This window comes from Bos taurus, chromosome 25, assembly GCF_002263795.3.
Source record: "Bos taurus isolate L1 Dominette 01449 registration number 42190680 breed Hereford chromosome 25, ARS-UCD2.0, whole genome shotgun sequence".
Taxonomy (NCBI): Eukaryota; Metazoa; Chordata; class Mammalia; order Artiodactyla; family Bovidae; genus Bos; species Bos taurus.
In genome coordinates this window covers 2959215-2981264 of record NC_037352.1, presented here as the reverse complement: position 1 = coordinate 2981264, position 22050 = coordinate 2959215, and the positions used below count along the sequence as shown (strand labels likewise).

General features: G+C 56.1%; 1 protein-coding gene across 5 annotated transcripts; it reads left to right on the top strand.

Annotated features, from left to right (window-relative positions):
* The first annotated feature begins 4 nt into the window (after nt 1-4).
* On the top strand, nt 5-18917 carry SLX4 (SLX4 structure-specific endonuclease subunit). 5 transcript variants are annotated; one of them, XM_024985102.2, is made up of 16 exons: nt 5-30; nt 1944-2081; nt 2405-3013; nt 4407-4628; nt 6385-6574; nt 7409-7621; nt 8048-8256; nt 8368-8684; nt 9195-9429; nt 9802-9890; nt 10733-10879; nt 11733-11902; nt 12721-14930; nt 16495-16597; nt 17158-17574; nt 18027-18917. In XM_024985102.2, the coding sequence occupies exons 3-16, from the start codon at nt 2668-2670 to the stop codon at nt 18421-18423; spliced, it is 5265 nt and encodes a 1754-aa protein (XP_024840870.1). In that variant the 5' UTR covers nt 5-30; nt 1944-2081; nt 2405-2667; the 3' UTR covers nt 18424-18917. The 5 variants fall into 5 exon arrangements, with proteins under 5 accessions (XP_024840870.1, XP_010817552.2, XP_005224709.2 ...); XM_010819250.4 differs by having other exon boundaries at nt 2197-3013; nt 16498-16597; XM_005224652.5 differs by having other exon boundaries at nt 2197-3013.
* The last annotated feature ends 3133 nt before the right edge of the window (nt 18918-22050 follow it).

The window sequence follows — 22050 nt, the reverse complement described above, 5'->3', positions numbered from 1 at the left end:
CGTTGAGAAGGTGCTGCGGCCGCGCCAGAGGTAGGAGGAGTCGGGCTTTGGGGCCGGGAGTCTGCACCGGGGAGAGGAGGTCCTGCCGCCTCAGGCCTTTCTCGCTCTTCTGAGAGAAAAGAGCCTTTCTCGCCCGCCCCCAGCCGCGGTTAGAGGCAGGAGCCGGGCTTAGGTAGAGGGGGCCAGGGCTGTCTGAACGTAAGATGGGTGGGGGGATCCGGATACCCATGGGTCACGGCCCGGGCGTCCGACTGGCGATCGGAATTCGCCATCTGCCTTTGTAGCCACCAAAGTCCTTGGCAGCCCTTCCCCAGGTGGCAACCCGTGTGTCACCGGGTTAGGGGAGGCGGGGGGTCCGCCCCTCACCTGCCCATTCATTCTTTCCGCGTCTGCAGTGAGCCCTGCCGCGGTAGGTACCAAGCTGGGTAGGCAGAGTCCCCGGGCCTCTGGGAGTTGCCGTCTCGTTCGGATCCGTTACTCCTTAGCAAATACCGATAGAGCGCCTATGGTAGATACACTGTTTTAGACTAATACCGGCAGAGATGTCGCGACTCAGGGCGGTGTGGAGGCTGGAGTTTGCTCTAGCTACCACGTCCAACAGTTTGCTTGGCTTGACGTTCCAGGCACTCAGACACGCATCTCTGCTTCTCTGTGCAGCCTTCGCTCCCACCACTTTCTCTGGTGCTCCCGATCGTACCAAACTCAACAGTTAAGTCAGGCACCTTGTCAGCCAAAGAGAATACAAAATGAGTGCGTGCCCTCGTGAAGTTTTGAGCTTAGTAGGGGACACAAAACAAGCTACTGAATAAAAATATAAGAGCTAATGCCCTGGAACCACACTGCCTGGATTTGATCCCAGCCTGCCTCTTGAAAGGCTGTGTGAACTTGAGCCAGTTTCTCATTCTTGTGCTTGGTTCCTTGCTGTAAAGAAGGGGTGTCAATAGGTCCTACCTAGTAGAGTTGTTGTAAATATTAAACTAGTTAGACTTGTAAAGCACTTGGGATGGCTGCCTGCACAGTAAGCATTCAATAAATCTATTACATGTGATTATAACATGATAAACGCCACTGTGAAAACAGTGTGTGATGATAGAAGATAAATGGGAGTGGAGAGGATTCAATTAGATAAAGACTGAGAAAACAAGCTTCTCTAAGGAGATGGAAGATGAAAATGAGCCAGCCATGCAAAGTAGATTTTAGGTGTGTGTGTCTGCCCCACTCTGGAAAACTAGATGATTAATGGATTACCTGGACCGTGGAAACTGCCTTATGGTATCTGAAATGAACACTACCATGGGGTTATTCAGTTTTGATTTTCAAAACTCCACTAAACTGTGCCAGTATAAATAATCATGCCGGTAAGGCCCAGCCTTTGCACGTGGGCAGCATTCTGGTCACGTGAGTTAGGAGAGTTGCTGGGGTGAGAATAGAGAAAAGTGACCTTTTTCTGATTTGGAAAAATTGGTTCTGTCAATGAAGGATGAGCCTGCTGTATTCCTGTCTTTGATTTCTTCCTGAGAGTTCAAGTGCACATTCCCTCTTTCTCTCTCTTATTATATTGCTTGCTCATAGAGCCTCTGAGACCTGAAGGCCTTGGACCAGAGATCGTTTTTCTGGATTCAGGGACCATCTTGATTCTGTGGTGACCGCTCTTCATGGGATTCATTCCCCAGACTCTGGTTACTCTTCCAAGATGCATACATTTTTCTGCCCATGGAAAAACATGCTTTGACAAGTCTTTAGGTCCCTCTCCCCTGTTGCTTTGTGGTAACCTGTAGGATGATTAGTTTGTGTTAACCAGGCTATAGCTGAGTATTTGACAGGGGTATTGTCACCCTGAAGACTTTTCCCATACTCCACATGCTCTTGTACCTTCCTGGGAGAAATGACATAAAATGACAATATCTATCTAATTACACTTAAATGCTTTTGGTTTTTCTCAGGTGAAAACTTAAATGGACCACATGTGCTTTATCACCATGGAGATCCTGGGGAATCACCTGAGCACCAGGGCCACATGTATTCTCTCTGGGAGGCGTCTACTGGACAACAGACCCTCTCAGATGTGAACTTTAATAAAGGTAAGCTTTCAGTGTGCTGAACAAAGGTTCAGTTTGAAGAAAGACACTTTAAAAATTTTATTTATTTATCTTTCTTGGCTGTGCTGGGTCCTCACCATTCTTGGACTTTCTCTAGTTGCAGTGAGCCGGAGCTGCTCTTCATTGCGGTGCATGGGCATCTCATTGTGGTGGCTTCTGTTATTCCAGAACACAGGCTCTGGGCTCACGGGCTTCAGTAGTCACCGCACGTGGGCTCAGTAGTTGTGGCCCACGGGCCAAGTTGCTCTGCAGCACGTGGGATCTTCCCAGACTGGGAATCAAACCCATGTCCCCTGCGTTGGCAGGTGGATTCTTATCTACTGGACCACCGGGAAGTCCAAGAAAGACATTTGACATCATTATGGAGGGAGGGAACAGTACATCCTGCTCAACTGTGCAAACTCTCCAGGTACTACAGTAAGAAGCAACGAGGAATCATAATGAAGCTTCCAGTGTGAATGAGGCCTGGCCAGGCTCACACTTGGGTTCACTCTCTCACCTGTGCACATGCCCCCATATCGACCCTCACTTCTCCGAAGACCAGCCTGAAAGCCTTCAAACCCGTCAGATGATGGATGAGTCAGATGATGACTTTCAGGAACTCTGTGCCAGCTTTTTCCAAAGGGTGAAAAAGAATGGTCCCAAGGAAGTGTCAAAGGAAAAGAAGACACAAAAGGCCTCCAATGGCACCCATATAAGAAGCAAACCAAAAAGGACCAAACCAACGGCTTCTAAGAGCAAAACTCCGCAAGGCGCCGCTGAGAGGAAAACTTGCCCTGGCGGCCCGGTCCCGCGGACTCAAAAGCACAGGGCACCCAAGAGGCCAAAGACTGAACCAGCTCCCCCTGAAAACACCGAGGGAGGTGTACACACTTCTGCTGTACTCCAGGATAGCGCATGGAGCACCCAGACAGGTAACCAGTCAGAACCTCTGCCCGAGAGGACACCAGAGGTGATTTGCACCATTTTAAACCAAGGATCAGAAAACTTTCTGAAAGCTAGTAAGTTTCTTTGGCTTCGCCGGCCATACAGTCTCTGTCCCAAATTACTTCTTAGACGATGTATAATTGAATGGGCTGTGTTCCAGCAAAACTTCATTTACAAAAATAGGCAGCCTGCCCAAGACCATAGTTTGCTGATTCTTGTTTTAAACAAAAGTCATTAAGAAAAAATTCATTACCCTTGTATGAATTCTCTACATGATATATCTGGGGCCATCTGCTCTTTCATTTTCCTGTTAACGTTTACATCATGCAGTTAACGTGAGTTTGTGTGTTTTTTTTTTTTTCATGAACATAAAAATAATGCTACTGCTCTCATTTTCTTGGGTTCATTCCAAAGTGGGTAAGTTGCAATGGGTAAGCCAGTTTGCTTAGGCTGCTGAGAAGGTAGAAGGCATATGCCATGTGGGTTTGAGTCCCAGGAGAATCTTCTTGTCCTTCCTATCTCTTCCAAACACCTTTTATTCTTCTCTGTTTATTTGTTTAAAGCAACTTGCTTACCCTGCTGCCCTGATGTATTAAACCACATGCTTAACATACATTCTTCATGCAGAACTAAAAACCAGCCTTGCGTATATAATACAGCACAAGATCTTTGGACTCCTGAATTCTGTTTCTAAATTTTTCTCACCATCACTTCCTGATCTTAAATAATGTTTTTTACCTATGTGGTCAGCATGACCTCCCCAGTGCAGTGGTGGTAAAGCCTTAGCTCACAGAGACTGTTGTAAGGCTTCATTAATGTTGCCAAAATGTTATTGGTCTTTCACACGCCTTTGAGAGTATAGTGAAAGCTATGCTTGGTTTCCCCCAGAACACTGCACTGCTCCCCCCAAAAACACACCTGCGAGGGTGACATGCAGCATCAGGGGCTGCATGGATCCCCCCAGAGGTCATCTTCAGACACCAAGTTAAAGGAGAACTTCTGACATAGAAAGATATGTGTTTGTCATTAATAACTCTTTAGTAACAGCTTTATAGAGATACAATTCACATTCTATAAAATTGACCCCTTTCAAGTGGACGGTTCAGTGACTTTATTCACAGAGTTGTGCAGCCATCCCCACCACTTAATTTTAGAACATGTTTATCACCTCAGAAATGCGCCCCCTCCCATCACAGATACAAATGGCAGGGGTATTTTTATCACCGCAAACAGTGAGGCTACCAAAAAACAATCAGTACTTTCGAGTTACACCTAATGTAGTCAGTAAAGGACCCCTTTGAAATCTGAGGTCTTTGGAACTAGAAGAACTTCGGTTTCTCCTGTAGAACTGACGCGTGTGAATGTTCTCCTCCTCGCCAGAGGCCACCGTGGACAGCCTCCTGCAGCCACCTGCCTCCTGTCTGACTGCAACGGCGCCAAGTCCCTCCAAACCCAGGGCGGCAGAGCTGGTGCTCCAGCGAATGCAGCAGTTCAAGAGAGCAGACCCCGAGCGCTTAAAACATGCTTCCGAAGGCTGCTCGCTCGAGGCTGCACCTGAAGAAAATGTCCCAAAGGGCCCTCAAGATGTGATGGCGGCGAACGGTATGAAGGAAGCGCTGTCTTCCCAACAGGGATGATGTTGGGGGAAAGGGGTCAGGAAGGAGCCTGCCTTCTCAGCCAGGGGTGGGCCTTCTGCCCCATGCTCTGCCTTTGCCACTCTGGCCAGAGAAAAGAGGGTCCCCTGGGTCATTTCTCACTTAGCTTCTTTGAGAAGGTACCACTTCCTCTTTTTTCATTTTGACTTATTAGAAAAATTTTCTCATTCAAAAGAGTCAGAAAAACATATTACAATGAAATCTCTATGCCCTCAACCTAGATTTAACAAACAGTGGACATTCTGCCACACCTCTTTTGTCTCTATAAATGGACACTACTTCCGTACTGTCAGAAAGCAAGTCCCAGACATCATGATGCTTCACGCCTAGACTCTCCTACATAACCACAATTCCATAAACACACGTGATTCCAGAACACTGCCTGCTGTCCAGTGCACATTCAGATTTTCCCGGCTGCCCCAAGGACCGCTTCTGTAGCGAACTCTTCCTGAACAGGGATTCGTCACACGCTGCTTATAGCCGTGGCTCAGTAGTCTCTCTGGTCTAGACTCTATAACAGTCTCTTATCTTGTCCTTGTTTTTTGTGATACTGACTTCTTAAAAAATCTAGGACAGTTGTCTTTTAAAACTCCCCACTTTCTGGATTTGCTGGTTTCTGCCTCATGTCATGTAACCCCTTCCTGCAGGGAAGTGCCATATGCTGCATGTTGTACCACCCCAGGAGGCTCGTACTGTCCGTGGTGCTTTATCCCCTAAACAGCAGGAATCCTCATCCCTGGTGAAAATACACAAAAGGAAAAGAAATAGGAAGAAAGTATTGACAGAGCTACAGCCAGTAAATCCGTAGTTTCCCAGTATTTACTTGCAGGTTTCACCTCAGGACTACTGAGCCTTCTTGGGCTACCCCAAAGGCCCACGCAGGTGACGCAGTGATGTGGCATCAGTCCTTGGTCCACAGGGCACCAAGGGGTGCAGAGGGGTCACTCAGCCAGTGCATGAGCCCAGCCCCTGCCCTGCATGTGACTGAGTTGTTTCCATCAGTCTTCACATCATAGCCAGTAACCATCAGGAGAGATAAACCATTGCTTTGTTTAAAAAGGTACTGGACCAAAATGAAGTATGGTGCTTTTCTGGCTCTGTTCTCAGGGCACATCCCGTGTGGGTGCCAAGGGTCTGCTCCAGCAACATCAGGTATAACAGGGCCGCAACAGTGGGCACGGCTGCCTTGGGCACCATCCCAAGATTAGAATCAGTCCATCCTCTGGTCTGATGCCAAGGAAAACCAAGAGCAGCATTCGACTCTGACCTGGAAGGGCAAGAAAAAGTCAGAGCCGTAGGAGAGGTTGAGCTTTAAAGAGGAAAGCTAGGATTCATTGGAGTAGGAGCCTTACAATCCTGGGATGCCCAGGGTTGCCACTTTAGCAGAAATGGGAAACAAAAGGCAAGTTCTTCAGGGCTCTGATGCTCAGAGAGTGGTCCTGGACCAGCCACAGCGGCCTCACCTGGAAGTTGGCCAAAATGCAGAGTCTCAGGCTCCACCTAGCCCCCCAGAGTGCCAGCCTCCTGACCCGCACTTTAACGAGCTTCCTGGGGGTCCTTGCACCTGTTAAAAGTTTAGGGAGTACCCTGCTTGGTGTCCGGTCTCCCCGGGCTGGGTCTGGGCTCCTCACGCCCCACCCAGTGTCCTTGCTCCGCGAGGTCCAAGGACGAGCTGGTCCTCATGGGTCCTTGTGTCTCCGCAGGGTGTGGGCCCGGGCTCCCCACCACAGAAAGCGACACTGCAGTGGCCTTGGCCCTCCAGCAGGAGCTTGGGCAGGAACAGGCATCCACACCCGACGACAGCCTGGAGGAGACGGGGTTGTTCTTTTGCCAGATCTGTCAGAAGAACCTCTCAGCCATGAATGTGACACGGAGGCAGCAGCACGTGAACCGGTAGGAGCAGCTCCGCCGTCACCTGTCTGTGCTCACCTCGCCCACAGGTGTGACCAGCTTCAAGGCTCCTGTGGAATCTCCAGGGCTCCGGGGGGGATCTTGAGATTAGTACTTCAGTATCAGGGGTGGTCCAGCCTTGCTTTTGTTTTTTTAAACAGCTTGAGAGAGAATTTGTGTAGCATACAATTCAGGCATTTAAAGTGAACAGTGCAATCGGGTTTACTTAGCGCATTCAGAGTTGTGCAGCCGTCACCACGGTCAGCCCCAGACCCATGAAGCAGGCGCCCCATCTCCCTCTGTTCCTCAGCCCCTGGCAGCCACTCACCTGCCTTCTGTCTCTGGAGACTTGCCTGTTCCAGACATAAGTGGACTCACAGCCTGCGGCCTTTCATGTCTGGCTTCTTTCACTTGCCATCCACGCTGCGCTGTCTCCGTGCTTCCCTCCTTTTTATGGTTTGATGATATTCTACTGTGTGGATGGACCGCATCTTGTTCATCCATTCATCCACTGATGGACATCTGTCTCCACCTTTTGGGTTCTGTGAATAGAGCTACTGTGAACACACTTTTCATGTATTTGCTTGAGTATCTATTTTCGGTTGCTGGGTCATATGCTGACTCTAGTGACTCGTGTTTAATATATCCTTGCTTTCCTCAGGCACCTTTGCTCACAGAAACCTAAATGCAGTGTCTGGAGGCTGACTGCAGGCTGTGGGGAGGGACCAGCTGGTGGGGGCAGCAAGCCTTGGCCCACAGCACGACCACGCTGACCTGAGCCCTGTCTGCAATCACGTGGCCAGGGAGGGTGGTCCCACCTTTGCCGTCTTCTTCCAGGTGCTTGGATGAGGCTGAAAAGGCGCTGAGTTTCCCCACGCCTCTGATCCCTGAGTGCCCCATCTGCGGCAAGCCATTCCTCACCCTGAAGAGCAGAATCAGTCACCTGAAACAGTGTGCGGTGAAGATGGAGGTCGGCCCGCAGCTCCTGCTCCAGGCTGTGCGCCTGCAGGGGGCTCAGCCCGCGGGCGCCTCGGGCACTCCGGCACCCAGGTAAGTCAAAGGAAGAGGAAGAGAGATCAAAGTATGTTGATTTTTTTTTAAAAAAGAAAAAGGCCTTTTGTAGTGGTGGAGGACAACAGAGCGCTGATTCTGGAGATGAAACGGTTCAGAAGGAAACTGGGCACAGTCTCCACAGGGACCGGGAGGGGACAGCGCTCCGTCCTCAGAGGCTCTTGAACCGACCAGCTGGCGTGGACTGGTTTCCACGAGTCCTTCGTGAGATCCTCCCGTCCCTAACAGTTTGAGCACACAAAGTGCTGATCCTTCTGTATGTTGAATCCATGTTTACCCCTTTCCTCTCACTCCCCCCCAATGAGGAGAAGGGGTCCAGCCCTCCCGGGATGAGCGGGGACCCTCAGAGCAGGAACTGCTCACCCCTCTAGCCTCATTCACCTTTCGGTCTGGCTGCCATTTAAGCCTCAGCGATGGAGCTGGCTGTCTGAAGCGGAAGGGAGCCACCACCAAGAAGGAGCCACGGAAGAGGCGGAAGGTCACTGAGCCCGAGGAGCCCTCTGAGGACCTGCTGGTGGCCACAGCTCTGTCCCGCTCGGAGACGGAGCAGAAGGCGGTGCCGGCAGCGCTCAGGCTGGGGAACACTTTTGCAGAGAGGACAAGGCTAGGAGCAGGTGCGGCGGCTGAGTGGGGTGCTGAGAAGCCTGGCTGCAGGCAGCTGCCGAAGCTTCCCCTGGGGTCCCCAGTGGGAGGAGGACTCTATGCTGCTTCTGTTTTTTCTCCAGAGAAGAAGACCCGCAAGAAGAAAGCCCCCACGACCCCACCACAGCTGTTAGTCCAGGACGCAGAGACCACGGGCCGGCAAATAGAGGACCGCGTGGCCCAGCTCCTGTCGGAGGAGGTGGAGCCGTCCAGCACGCCGCCGCTCCCCACCAGCAGGATTCTAGAGGAAGAGCTGGCCAGGGGCAGCTGGGCCCTGCGACCGCCCGGGGGGGCGCAGAACCTGCTGTGGGAGGCCAGTGCCCTGACCGGGGCTGGGGCCCTGGAGTCCTTCTACACGGCCAGCCTGGTGCCTCCCCTGGTGCCTCAGTGGCCCGCCAAGGTGTGCTCCCTTCCTGTGGGGCAGGTGGGCTCAGGGGGAGAGGGTGGAGGCTCCGGCTGCGGCACCAAGCGTGGAGGGGAGGAAACCGAGGACCGTGGTGTGGAGTCTATTGTGTTGTCTTTGCAACAACCAGACGGTTCACACAGTAGGAACAGGGAGGCCCACAGGTTTCCAAATGTGTTAAGATTCTGGAGAGTTCAGAATGCAGGGTCCCAGGTCCAACCCTGGACTGGTATAATCTGCCTGTGATGGGACCCAGGAACAAGACAGGCCTGTGTACAGGTGTGGAATCGGCACTCACCTGCTTGAAGCAATTTAGATGCCACTAGGAGGGCGGGGGCCCCTTTTGTGGATGCGAAGGCCCCAGGCGTGGCCCCTGCCAAGACAGGTGCCTGCTGACAGGGATAACAGCGACAAGCTTCCCAAGTGGCTCTGGCTGGGGCTCGCTCCCCAAGGACCCTCAAGGTGGTGGAGGCCACATGCTCACTCTGGCTCACCTACTTCTTTCAGGGTCTCACACAGGAGCCCACGCGGCTGCCACAGCCACTCAAGCCGCCAGAACTGAGTGTGGGAACACCCCCTTCTGCCCCCCGCACCCACCCCGTGGGCCACAGCCTCCGGAGCCCAGCACCCTCTGCCAGCCAGAGGGAGCGCCAAGCGCTGCAGGATCTGCTGGAGCTGGCGGGAGAGGGGTTGCCCGCCAGCCCGTGCAGCAGGGACCTGGCCGGCTCAGGAGGGGCTGCAGGTGAGACCCCGACCCTCAGGGCCTCCCTGCCCCGGTCCCAGGGCCGCGATGGCCGCTTGGGTCCATAGGCCTGGTTCACCCTGTCTGGCGGGAGGAGGTGGTTTCTCTGGGTGCTTTCCTTTCTCCTCAAAGGTGAATGTGACTCAGGCGAGTCCGTCAGTTTTCCTCCAGCTTTGACTGAGGACAGAGCCTTCACCAGAGCAAGTGGTCGTGAGGGTTGATTTTGGCTTTCTCTCCCGAGTACAACTCTTGGGCAGGGGTGGCGGTGCAGGTGGCCTCTGGGCAGTTCGCCTCCCATGACGACGTCCTCGGGTCAGCTGGATGATGCTCTTTCCCAGGTGGTTGATGATTTTAACCTGCAAATCCTTTCAGGGATGGACTTGTCACTCGGTGGCCTTCCACTGACTGGGTTTGTCCTGCCAGCCAAGGAGAAGTACCCGGAGGAGGGCGGCCAGGCTTCGGTGAGCATGTCTGGTCCTGCTCGCAGCTCCGTGGTCATGGCTGCAATGCTTGTTGTATGTTCAGTGCGGCCGGCTCCCAGCCAGCCTCCAGGCCCCTGCAGAGCCCACGGGTGCCCCTTGACGGCCTCTGAGCTGAGCCAGGTTCTGTCCCTTCCGTTGTTGAACCCCAGGGGCACCTCAGTAGCCCGGCCCCAGGAGCCTACTCTGTCCTGGGGCCCAGGGAGCACCCTTGCTCTGTGAGGGTGCTTCATCCAGCCAACGGGACTGACCAACTGACTCGTGAAAGTCCTGGAGGCCTCCAGCTAACAGTTCATGTTCTGTACTGGTGATTTTCTGGGTTAGAAACTGGGTTTTCCTTAGAGAAGGTGTCATCCTGTGAGCACATTGGTATCAGCCAAGCGCTTGTCACCAAGTTCTCCCTGGGATGTCAGAGAAGGGACATGGACTCCTCCCAGCCGGCCCCACAACTGCTTGGGCTCAGGTCCCACCTGTCACATCCGGCTGGGCTGGTGGCTTCCTCACGGAGACCTAGCAGCTGCTGACGCTGCCACCGTGTCCTGGTGAGGCCGTCACCCATGCCTCTCCACGCGCCGGGCCTCCGTCTCCATGGAGATGGGTCTCCTTTCTAGGCCAGGGAATTGGGTGTGACAGAGAACTTGAGAAAGGACTGGGTCTTGCTCTTCCCTGTCTCTGAGGGCCTGAAGGTAACTTCAGGGTGGAGCCCGACGTTGGACCTTGTGAGGCAGGAGGCCCTGACTGGCTGCCTGCGCCCCGTTTGTTGGGCACCTGCACGGTTCGGGGGCCCACAGGTGGGAGTGGCCACTCTCCCCCTCTCCTTTCAGCTCGCCCTCGGTTTGCTGGTGGCCGACTTCAGTGCCATGGTCAACAACCCTCACCTGAGCGACATCCAGTTTCAGATAGACAGTGGGGAGGTGCTCTATGCCCACAAGTTTGTGCTCTACGCCCGATGCCCACTTCTCATGCAGCATGTAAGTGCGTGGCCAGGCGGCCTGCTCCCCCTTTGCTCTTTTCCCTCCTCCCTCCCCTCCCTCTCACCCCTCTTCCCCCCACCCTCCCCTCTGTCCCCAGCCTCTCCCTCTGTCTTCTGCCCCTTTCCTCCCCACACCCCCACTCTCCACCCACTGCCTCTGACCTGTTCTTCCTCTGATGCCATCAAGGTTGTGCTTCCCTGGAGAAGACAGGTCTGAGTCAAGAAGTGCTATGAGGAGATAAGCTCAGGGTTGGGAAACATCAGATTCCTTGTTCCGTTGAATAAAAATCCTGTTTTCCCCAGAACTGTTTCCTTTTCCTCTGTTTACAGATCAGGAAAGTCTTATAATCACCTTCTGTTTTTTTCTGCCATGCCGTGTGGCTTGAAGAGTCTTAAATTCCCCAACCAGGGATTGAACCCTCGCCCTTGGCAGTGAGAGTGTGAAGTCCTAACCACTGGATCACCAGGGAAGTCCCTAACTGACCTCTTTAAGGCTGAGCTGCTATGACATTTCTGTGTTGTCACGTCTTGACTTGAACGTGTCATGGACTTGAACATGGTGTCACAGAATCCCGGAAACTGCTGTCAGTCTCGTCAGAGAGTTCTAGTGCCTTTGATAGGTTTGTCAACAGAGGACTAACTGGCTCCTTAAGCCTCTATCGCTGACTTGACTTTGGAAACAGACAAGTTTTGTGCCCTAACCTGCAGAATTCCTGGTCAGCTAAATGGAGCGACTCTGGCTAATGCCCATCCTAGGCCGAGATCCGAGGCGCCCAGACCTCCTGAGGCCTGTTTTGCCCCGGGTCACGGCTGTCCCATCAGTAACTCTTCCATGTGCATCTGTCCCTCAGATAAACAGTGAAGCCTTCCTGGCCGAAGAGGATGGTGACCTGAGGCACCAGCGCGTGCTGCTGCGTGACGTCAGCGCCGAGGCCGCCCAGGCGTTCCTGCATTACCTCTATGCTGCCGACACCGTCCTGACTCCCCAGCTGGCCGCTGACCTGCGCTCTCTGGCCCAGAGGTCCGGGCTATTCTTTCCACTTACTTCTCGTTTTTTGACAGTAACCGACAGGGATTATCTGGTTGATGGCCCATGAGAGATCAGGGCTGAGTCCTTCCTGTACCTTTTAATCCCAAGTTTATGGCCAGTGGTGACCTTGAACAGGGTGTACTGACCAAGATTCTGGCCGCAGGGAACACTTGGAGGGGAGCCCAGTGGCTTTCACTCTCTGGGAGTAACGAGGGGGTGGTCTCAGCCCCCACCCCCAGCCCTGCCACCCTCGGTGGTTCCACCACCAGAGCTGCCCAACGGCCACCCCTCCAAGTCCCAGAAGGCTGACGTCAGCAGGATGCTTGCTCTGACGCCCCTGACACTGCAGCTGCCTGGTCTCTCCACCCCCGTGTCCTGCTTCCACCTCTGGGCTGGAACCTGGGGAGGGGCGGGCTTGGCCCCCGGCGTCTCCGAGGTGCCGATGAGATGGCAGAGCACCAGGCAGGCCGGCGCACGTGTCCGGGCTAACCCAAACTGGCCTGGGCGTCCCCGTGTGTGTGTCCCGGTGCTTTGGGTCCGGTCATAGAACCACCCAGCCCCGCGGTCCCCTCTCAGCCCACGCTCAGGCTGCACAGCGGGGCTAGCGGGCCCTCCCCAAACGCTGTTTCTAGAGCTGAGTGGCCTGGGGCATTGATGGGCATGGACGTGGGCACTGTCTCTGCAGGGGAGTGGGGAAGGGCCGGGGAGAGTCATGGCCGTCCCGCCTGGGAGGACTCCTGCCCCAAGCCTCCTGAGCCAGGGCGCTGCCTCTGCGCAGGGGGTGGTGACGCATGGCTTTCCTGTTGCAGGTTTGGGGTGAGTGAGCTTGTTGACCTGTGCGAACAAGTGCCCTTTGTGATGGATGCAGAAGGTGGACAGGGAAAGGAGCAGGAAGACAACGCTGACAGCAGAGTGGAGACTTTCCGAGAGCTCCTGCACTTTGTGTGGCTGGGTGAGGGGGAGGGAGCAAAGGACCTGCTGATGCCTGAGGGCCACGAAGAAGACAGAGAAAAGGTCAACGAGGAGGAGATGGAAGAAATTTATGAATTCGCGGCTACTCAGCGAAAGCTGCTCCAGGGGGAGAAAGCTCCAGAGCCAGAGGGAGAAGCCGACCTGCTCGGGGAGGACGGTCCAGTTTTGGGGGAAATCCTCACAAGTGAACAGGATAAAGAACAGCCAGAAAATGCAGAGCAGGTGGAATCATCCGGGCAAGGAAGAGATGAGACCCCGGCCAAATGGGGAAACACGAGACAGTCCACACTCCTGCCCCGCAGCAACCGGGCTTTGAACGGGGGAGAGAAAGCAGAGGCCCCAGAGGGAGCACTGGCTCGTCCCTGCTCCTCCAGCCCCACCCAGGGCCGGGCAGAGAGGCAGGAAAGCGCCCCTCTGTGCTCAGCTGATGATGATAACATTCAACAGCCTTTTTCGTCACCTCAAGCTGGATACCCTGAACTCTCCCGGGTGACGAGCGATTGGGAAGAAGGAAACAGGACCATCCAAGAAAGGGAGGTAGAGGGCTTCCATCCCCCTGTCTACCAGCAGGCACCCCCCTCACGCTCACGCTTCTTCCCACCGCAGCCCCATCAAGGCCGGAGTCCTCGCCAGACACGTCTCCACCCTCGTTGCCCCAGTGACCTGTCCCCACCGATGCCCCAGTTACAGGGCACAGCTTCCAGCATGGCCTCCCAGAACTCATCACCGAAGCCAAAGAGAGCCAGGCGCCTTCCCTTATCGTGTGAGGACCCAGGCCAGAAAGACAAGGAATGTAGTTCCACACTGGAACGCAGAGGTAAAGGGGTCCTGATCTTCTCAGAAAAATCTCCACCCATGGATCTAACCCGGTCAGGACCTGGCCGCCGGAGCTCCAGGCCTGAGACCTCTTCCTGCAGTGTGAACAGAGAAGACGAGGTGATCCTGTTACTGGATTCAGATGAAGAGCTGGAGCTGGAGCAAACCAAAGCAAAGTCATTTCTGAACAGTCCCTTAGAAGACAAGAAAGTTCTGGAAGTCAGTGCCAAGTCCTCTGAACTGTTTTCCATCATCGACCTCGACGCGGAGCAGGAGCCTCCCCAAAGCCCACCAGGAAGCCGGGCCCGGCTGCCGCAGGAAGTGGAGGGGCGGCTGGGGGCCAGCACTGACGACAGCACCACAGACACCTCATGGCTCGTGCCCGCCACCCCGCTGGCTAGCAGGAGCTGCGACTGCTCCTCACAGACCCAGATCACAGGCCTCGGGGCCAGGCCACCAGCAGACCCGCTGGCCACGCCCAAGCCCAGGGCCCTGTTAGAGAACAGGGACGAACCCGACGCCACGAGTAAGTTTTCCGTCATTGTACCCCAGACGTCGTCCCCACACCTGGGCCCCGCCGCTCCTGGAGGCTCTGACGGGAGAAGGCAGGCCTGCAGCAGCCCATCCAGCCCCCGCCGCAGATGCCGCCCATGTGCTTCTCCTCTGGCTCCCCGGCCCATCTTAGGAGGCCTCGCCAACCTCCCTGGGCAGCTCCCGAGGTGCCTGCCTCCTGCCCGGAGCCCGGTGGCTCAGGCTCCCGTGAGTGAAGTGGTGGAGGTGGAGGACAGTGAGGACGAGCAGGAGGCAGCCTCCCAACAGGCGAGTAGCAGCCCCCTGCTGGACGGCGACCCCCCGATTCCAGCCGAGGACTGGTGCTGGCACATGGAGCCCCTCTCACCGATCCCCATTGACCACCTGAACCTCGAGCGGACAGGCCCCTTGAGCACCAGCAGCCCCAGCAGCAGGGCAGAGGGCGCCCCAGACAGCAGGGACTGCCGCTCCCCGGCACTGCTGGGCACCACCCCCATCCGAGGGAGCTACACTGGCCGGAGGAAGTCTCAAGAGAAGTCCTCTGGGGCCGGCTCCCCTAGGAGCCACCGGCAGAGCTTTCTGAACTCAGCTCTGTGGGATGACTGGAACGAAGAAGATCAGAGGTCCTCAGAGGCTCCTCCTCTGCCCCAGACGCCGCGCACAGATGGAGCCCAGAGGACACACAAGTTACAGACACCACGTGAGTATTAGGAGGGTGTTTGTCTCTGTTTCAACACTAAGGGGCATGAAGAGTCATAATGACAGCGAGGGGCGGCCAGCCCTCCCCTTGCCTGCCTGACCTCCATGGTTAGGGAGGAAAGGCCTGCTGTCAAAACACACACTTGTTAAGCTAGTAAGTGGGGGAGTCCTAAAGCTGCCTGGATCCTGCGCTCACCTGGGCACCTGTTAAGGACCCCTGTCTGTGGCCCCACTCCAGAAGACCTCACCAGCACTTCAGGGAGACTGTGACGAGCCTCTCAGGTTTATCTTAAGAGCAGACACATGTGGCTCCTCAAATAGTCAAACAGTTGCCATAAGCACCAGGTCACTGCACTCCAACGTTCAAAGACTTGAGATCGGGACTCAAACACATCCTGCACACTCATGTTCACAGCAGCACTATTCACAACAGCCAAAGAGTAGGAGCAGTGCAAGTGTCCATGAGCTGATAAGTGAATAAAAGGCGGTCCATCCCGACAGTGGAGTCTTCCTCAGCCATACAGAGCTCTGACACAGGCTACAACATGGACGAACCGTGAAAACACGGTGCTCAGGGAGAGAAGCCAGACACAAAAGGCCACGCCGTATGACTCCACTTACATGAACTGCCCCGATGGACAGGTCCACAGAGACCGAAAGTAGATGAGTGATCGCCAGGGGCAGTGGGGGCGGAGAAAGGGGACAGACCGGCATGGAGCTTGCTCTGGGGAATGAAATGTTTTAGAACAAGAAAGAGGTGGGGACTGCACAACACTGTGAACGGTCTGAGTGCTGCTGAAAGGTTCACGTGAAAAGCTACGTGACTTTCATCTCAAGACTAGGCCAGGTTCCGCCCCGGAGCTGCTGCTTCAGGAGATCTGGGCTGTGACCAAGAATTTGTATTTCTAACAGGTGCCCAGGTGGCGTGTGAGAACCACTTCGGGAGACTTGAGACCAGGGTGTGTTAGAATCTGAGGGGAGATTCACGGGGGTGACAGACTCTCTGAAGTTATATAAAGAACCTTGTGCATTTTTCAGGAGACAGAGCCTGTTGTTTTCATTGGTGTCTCAAAGGGCTCCATGCTCATAAAAAGGATAAGAACCGAAGTCCAGATGTACCTAAATTGTCCCTAAGTTGTCTTTTAAATATTGATTTAAAAAAAACAACACAGCATTACTAAGATGTTATTTGCATACCATAAAATTCACCCTTTCAAATGTACAATTCAGTACTTTTAATACAATATTCTACAACTGTCCGATTTCCAGGATCACCTGAAAATAAATCCTGTCCCCATAAGCAGTCACCCCACTGCCCCTTCAGCCCAACCCCTGGCCCCCATTTACCTGCCTTTGAGCCCCTAGCAGCGTCAGCACCGCGGAGCCCTGGCCTTCCCCGGGTGCCATGTGATGCTTCTTGATGGAAAGACAGGATGCCAGAGTCAAGTGGGGAAGGGTGGATATCACCACTCTCCCAGAGTGAGGGCAGCTCGAGCAAAGTGGGTGACACTTCTAGAGTCAGAAGAGGCCCTCCTACTGAAACGTGTTTCTTTTGTTCTGTCCAGAAGGTGCTGATCGGAAGAAGAACTTGCCCCCAAAAGTGCCCATAACCCCAATGCCAAGGTACTCTATCATGGAGACTCCAGTGCTGAAGAAAGAGCTGGACAGGTCGGTGTCCTTCTGGAAAGCTTGTTCCGAGCAGACCCTCCCCCCAGTGTGTGTCCAGGCTCAGCTAAGTGGGGAACGAGGGTCTGCTGTGGGGGTCCGCTCTGGGCTCTGGTGGCAGGAGCCTCTGGTTGGTGGGGACTGTGCTTGACTCCTGGCTCTTCACCTACTGTTCCCCATGTGACTCAGGGCTGAGAAACATGCTCCTCCAGGTCACCCACTGGGGACAGGCCTCCACGTGCCACGTGGGTGGGAATGGGACTCTTGCCTTAACGGTCTGAGGATGGGGACCCGGTTTTTTAAAAGAACATCACAATTATCACATTCCAGTGAATTCCACTGTTCACCCTGGGCCCCAGGGAGGTCCTTGCTACCCTACCACTCACAACTCAGAGTGTGGTCCTTCTGGAATATTCCTGAGTCTGCTCTGTGGGTATTCAGGATGGATACTGAGCTCTGAATGCTTATGAGTCAGGCATTTAAGATTCAAGTACACAAAGCCACCAGTTTAATTTGTTGTTAACTGTTTGCTCTTTCTGAAGTGCACTTGTTTCCCCATTCAGGTTTGGGGTCCGCCCTCTGCCCAAACGCCAGATGGTCCTGAAACTGAAGGAGATATTCCAGTACACTCACCAGACTATGGAGTCAGACTCCGAGGACGAGGGCCAGTCCTCACAGCTGCCCTTGGAGGCTCCCTGCAGCCAGACCTACACCACCCAGACCTCTAAGGCTTCAAGGGCAGCTGGCCACACCCAGCTGGAGGCTCCTCCTGGCCGCGTTCCCCAGAGGTCAAAGGGACCTGCCAAGACCAAGGGCCCCCAACATCACAAGCAGCAGCCTGGTGGCAGCATCTCTGCCCTGAGCATGTCACCAGCCAAGGAGGAGCCTTTGGACCCTGGTGGGGACGCCCAGCTCCCGGCCTCGCAGGAGTCCACGGCCACCTCTGTGGACAGCGGGGACAGCTGCTGCAGCTCACAGAGGTAACCGCGTGAGAACACAGCCAGTGTTCGTAAGCCCTCTGACCCTGAGCCTTGAGAGCTGGCATAAGCGAGGCTTGACGGCCGACACTCAGAAATCCCAGTGGCCTTCTGGCTTTGGACGACAGGAGACTGCGGTGGGGTTAAAGGTCAACCCCCTGGGCCTCCCAGGCAGACCTCTGGGGCTCCCACACGCTCGCCCACAGGTGGGGCCAGCCTAGTGCGGCTGCCCTCGGCATGAGATCCGGGCTGAGGGTGTGGTCCCGCTCAGGCCAGCAGTTACAGTGCCAAGGACATAGCCTGGGGCTTCCTGCCGCCCCAGGGTCGTCCCTGCCACATGCCAGGCTCGCAGGGGATGCAGGCACACACACTCCTGCCCGCAGAGAGGCTCCTGGTCGTGGGGTGGAGGTGGAAAGAAGGGGTGTTGCAAGGTGTTACTGTCTGGTGCTTTTCAGCTCATCCTGTGAGTTTGGAGCAGCCTTGGAGTCTGTGGGAGAAGAGGCGGGTGAGGAGGCGATCAGCGCCTCTCAGGCAGCTGTCCGGGCAGCGGCCACAGAGGAGGCTGTGCAGCGTTATATCCGCTCCCAGCCGGCCCTCTACCGCAAGGTCCTGCTATACCAGCCCCTCGAGCTGGCGCAGCTGCAGGCTGAGCTGAAGCAGCAGGGCATCCACGTGGCCTCGGGGAAGCTGCTGGACTTCCTGGACACTCAGTGCATCACCTTCACCACGGCCGCCACCCGCAAGGAGAAGCTTGCAGCCCGCGGCAAGAGACGGCAGCCCGCGGGCAAGAAGAGGGGCAGAGCCCGCAGGCCCGCCCCTCCCTCCCCAGCCCCGGCCGTCAGCAGCCTGTGAGGGCCTACGGCCCCTGTCCATCCACAGGCCAGGCCCCCACGGTGCTTCCGGGTCTTCTGACCACACTCTCCCTCTATGAGTGACTGCTCTGGAACAGCCTGCTTTCAATATCCTGGAATATCCTCAGAGTGGTCTGCTGGATTTAGGGCCCAGCCGCCCCCCTCCATTGGTGCCCACTGTTTGTCTCCATGTGTGTCAGGAGGGGTGATGGGCAACTGCCAGCTGCCAGGGTGAGGCCTGAGTCGGGCGTGTCTTCCCCTCTGTCCACCAGTTACAGGTGTCCGTGTCCTGAGACAGGCGGCAGGTTGAGCCTGCCCCTGCCGTCTTCCTTCTCAGTCCTTGGGCCTCCACCAGCAGATCGACTGTCCACAGGCTCCAGGTGCTCCAGGTGCTATCCTGCCCAGACACCTGTCATTGTCACCAGCAGTCTCCAAACTGAACAGTCCCGAAGGCCAGCACAGCGTGTGAGCCCCCAAATAAACAGTTCTTTGTTACCTGGTTTTGCCAGTACGTGTGGTAGCTGTGGAACACAGGTGAGGGCCAAAAAAGAAGAAAAGTTTGGTCTCTACGTCCTTGTGAATGTCTCGTCTGTTACAAGTACAGTGCAGTTCATTTTATATGATGTGCAATAAAAACATAAAGGCTTTACTGAAAGCTTCTAGACGCCACACTCCAGTAACGGGCTGTGGGAGGGGGGCCCCAGCACCCCCACACGTTGTCTGCATCTCTGGGGCACCCAGGCCTGCTGGTTATTACTAATAGAGGTTTGTTCCCTCACGCACACGCTGCCCACCCACACGCCCTCAGTCAAGAGTCCTCAGCAGGCGCTGAGCTCTGCCCTCTATGCTCCCCCGCTGGTTTGTTAACTGCAGGCTCGGGCCACCCACCTGCAGGGTCCGTCCCCCTGGGTCAGAATCTGCATTTTAACAGGGTGAGTTTGTGAAGCTTGCTCTGGCCCAAGTGCTGGGCCCTGTGGAGAAGTGGGAACAGGCCGGCACCTCTGGTCACCTCCACCTCTGGTGGAGGCTGTGAGGGTCAGTGCTTGGGGGGCCCTAAGGGACAGCTTCCCGGAAGAGGGGTTTGTGAGCTGGGCCTCAGCGGCCTGCAGCGTTTGGGGAGGTGAAATGGGGCTTCCTGAACATGTGTTGTGTGTCCTAATCCGTGACCAGGCAGAGGAGGACCCGGCCTTCCCCGTGTCTGCTGCTTGGGGGCGGGCGACAGGAGAGAAGCCGGGGCTCAGATCCCCGCTTGATCAGACCGAAGAAGCTACGATGTGTTTCCTGGATGAAGGGCTTGAGGCCTCCTCCCCTGTGGGCTGTGTTAGGGGAACGAGATGAAGTCAGGCAGGAGGGAGCTGACCAGGTCCTCACCTGGGTCGCTGGCTGGCTAGGAGACCCTGCGGCTTCAGGTGCACAGTCCAGGGTCGGGGATGGGGATCCTGGGAGCCTCCCTCCTCAGATGGCATCCCGACTCCCATAACACTACCAACTCCAGGTGGATAAGGAGGCATTGGGGGAGAGATTACAGTTGATAAAAAGCCACCAGCTGGTGAAGCCAGGGAAGGTGGGCCTGGGGGCCAAAGACCCTGAAGACCCTGGCCTGTGCAGTCTGGCCGGGGCATCCCTGGAGGCCAGCAGGAGTCAGCAGTGGGCCTGTCCAGGCTCAAGGCACAGCCTGAACTGAGTGCAGAGCATGGAAAGGCGGTTAAACCAGCTACTACATCCTGTAGGAAAGACCACTACATCCAGATAGTCGGTGGTGCCTGGGACAGCATGACTGAAAGAATTAAACCCAAATCAGGCATGAGGGACTAGGTCCAGCTAACTGGCTGAAAAGGAGCCAGTGATGAAGAGCTGTCGTCTCCCACCGCCCACAGGGAGCCGAGGCCCGGCTGGCCAGGGCACAGGAAGGACGCACACTGAGCTCCAGGCAGCGGAACGTTTGCCCGTCGGAGGAAACGACGGGACGCCCACGCTGCACTGTGATGTGATCTCCCGTGTGGGTTCCACTTCCTGTGGCCTGGACTCGGCCTGGACAGGGCCACTCACAGCAGTCGAAGGAGGCCCACAGCCCAGCTCGAGCCGGGCCCAGGCAAGGGGGCCCCGGGGGCCTGCACAGCCCCAGAGAGGCGCCTGCAGGCAGGAAGCCTCAGGCTGTGGGCAAGCTAGGAGGGGCCCGTCCAGTGGACCTCAACTCCAGGTGGATGGAAAGTCCCAGAGTGAAAACCACCATGGGATACACCCACCCCAAACACACGAACACCCCCAGGAGAGCCGGGAGAGGGCCTCAAACTTGTCAGAGCGGCCGGTGGAGGCAGCCTGGGGTCTGGCCCTGCCGGCCACGGGCCATCCCTTCGGGGGTGGGTGGGGGATGGGGGAGGGAAGTCGCGGGGCAGTGCCTACTTGAGGTGATCCCAAGATCCCCACAGAGGATGCTGTTTCCGCCCGCGCTCAGGATCCTTAGTGGTGGCGGGAGGAGCAGAGCAGCCTCCCGGCCTCTGCCGCGTGACTGCGGTTCCCAGGCCCCTGCGGTTCCCACATCCTGTGGGCGCCTGCTCTCAGACGCCTGGGCTGCACCGCCGGACGAGGCTGCAGCCGCCAGTCTGCACTCTGCCTGCCTGCACCCCAGGGGCTCCTCGAGGGCAGCCTCTGTGTGTCCCCCCAGCACCCAGCCCGCACGTAAGAGGGAGGGAGAGACGGGAAGCTGGCCAGGAGGGTGACCCTGTACGAAGCACTTCCGATCTGCCGCCCTGGTTCCCCTCTCCCCTCCATCACCCACGCAGCTCTTGACAACGCATGCCCCCTCCCACCTCCCCTCACACACAGCCTGCTGCAGGCATCTGAGCCTACCACCCTCCTGCTCTGCAACCATCGCTGGCTCCCACCTGCTCGCAGAGGGAAGCTGAGGCCCCCCTCCTGTCACTCTGCCCCCACGTCATCACCTGCTGCTGTCGGTGGCTTCCCATGGAGTGGTTTGCTCCCTGTCTGTCACCAGAGGATGTCCTATATTTCTCCTCCTTTGTAACTTTTCTCACGTTCACGCTGGGCTGTGTCCTTCCCCATCGAGGCAGCACGTGTGCTGAGGTCCACCTCCAGGGGCCTGAGTGAACCACCACAGCCTGGTGTTTCAGGCGCAGCTGACCTGCCTCGGGGACAGGAAGACACTGCGGGGCACGGCTGAGGCAAAGGTGCCTGCTGGGTGCTAGAGAGAAGGAAAGTGGGTGAGGCTGGGGGAGGAGGGGTGACCGTGCAGCCTGAGGCAGGACACAGCTCCAGCCCTGGCCAGTCGGCTGCCTGCCGTGCGGCCTTGGGCAAATCACTGAACGCCCCACACGCGCCTGGTTCCCTACCCCCACCACCATCCCCCAAAGGCAAAGGTCTGCTGATGTGAGCCTGTCTCCTCTGTAGCCTTGGCTGGACCACTTTCCCCTGAGCATCAGGTCCGCAGGGGCACTTGGTCCTCGGAAGAAGCCTTGGCAGCAACCCCTGCCTCTGGCTTTCGGGGTGATGACGAAGCCAGAGAGCTGGCCAGAGGCAGCCACAGCTCACTCATTTGTCTGTGAAGCTTGTTGGCTTTTGAAATGAGACAGGAAGGAGGGTTGAGGTGGAGCCCGGCACAGGAAGAGGT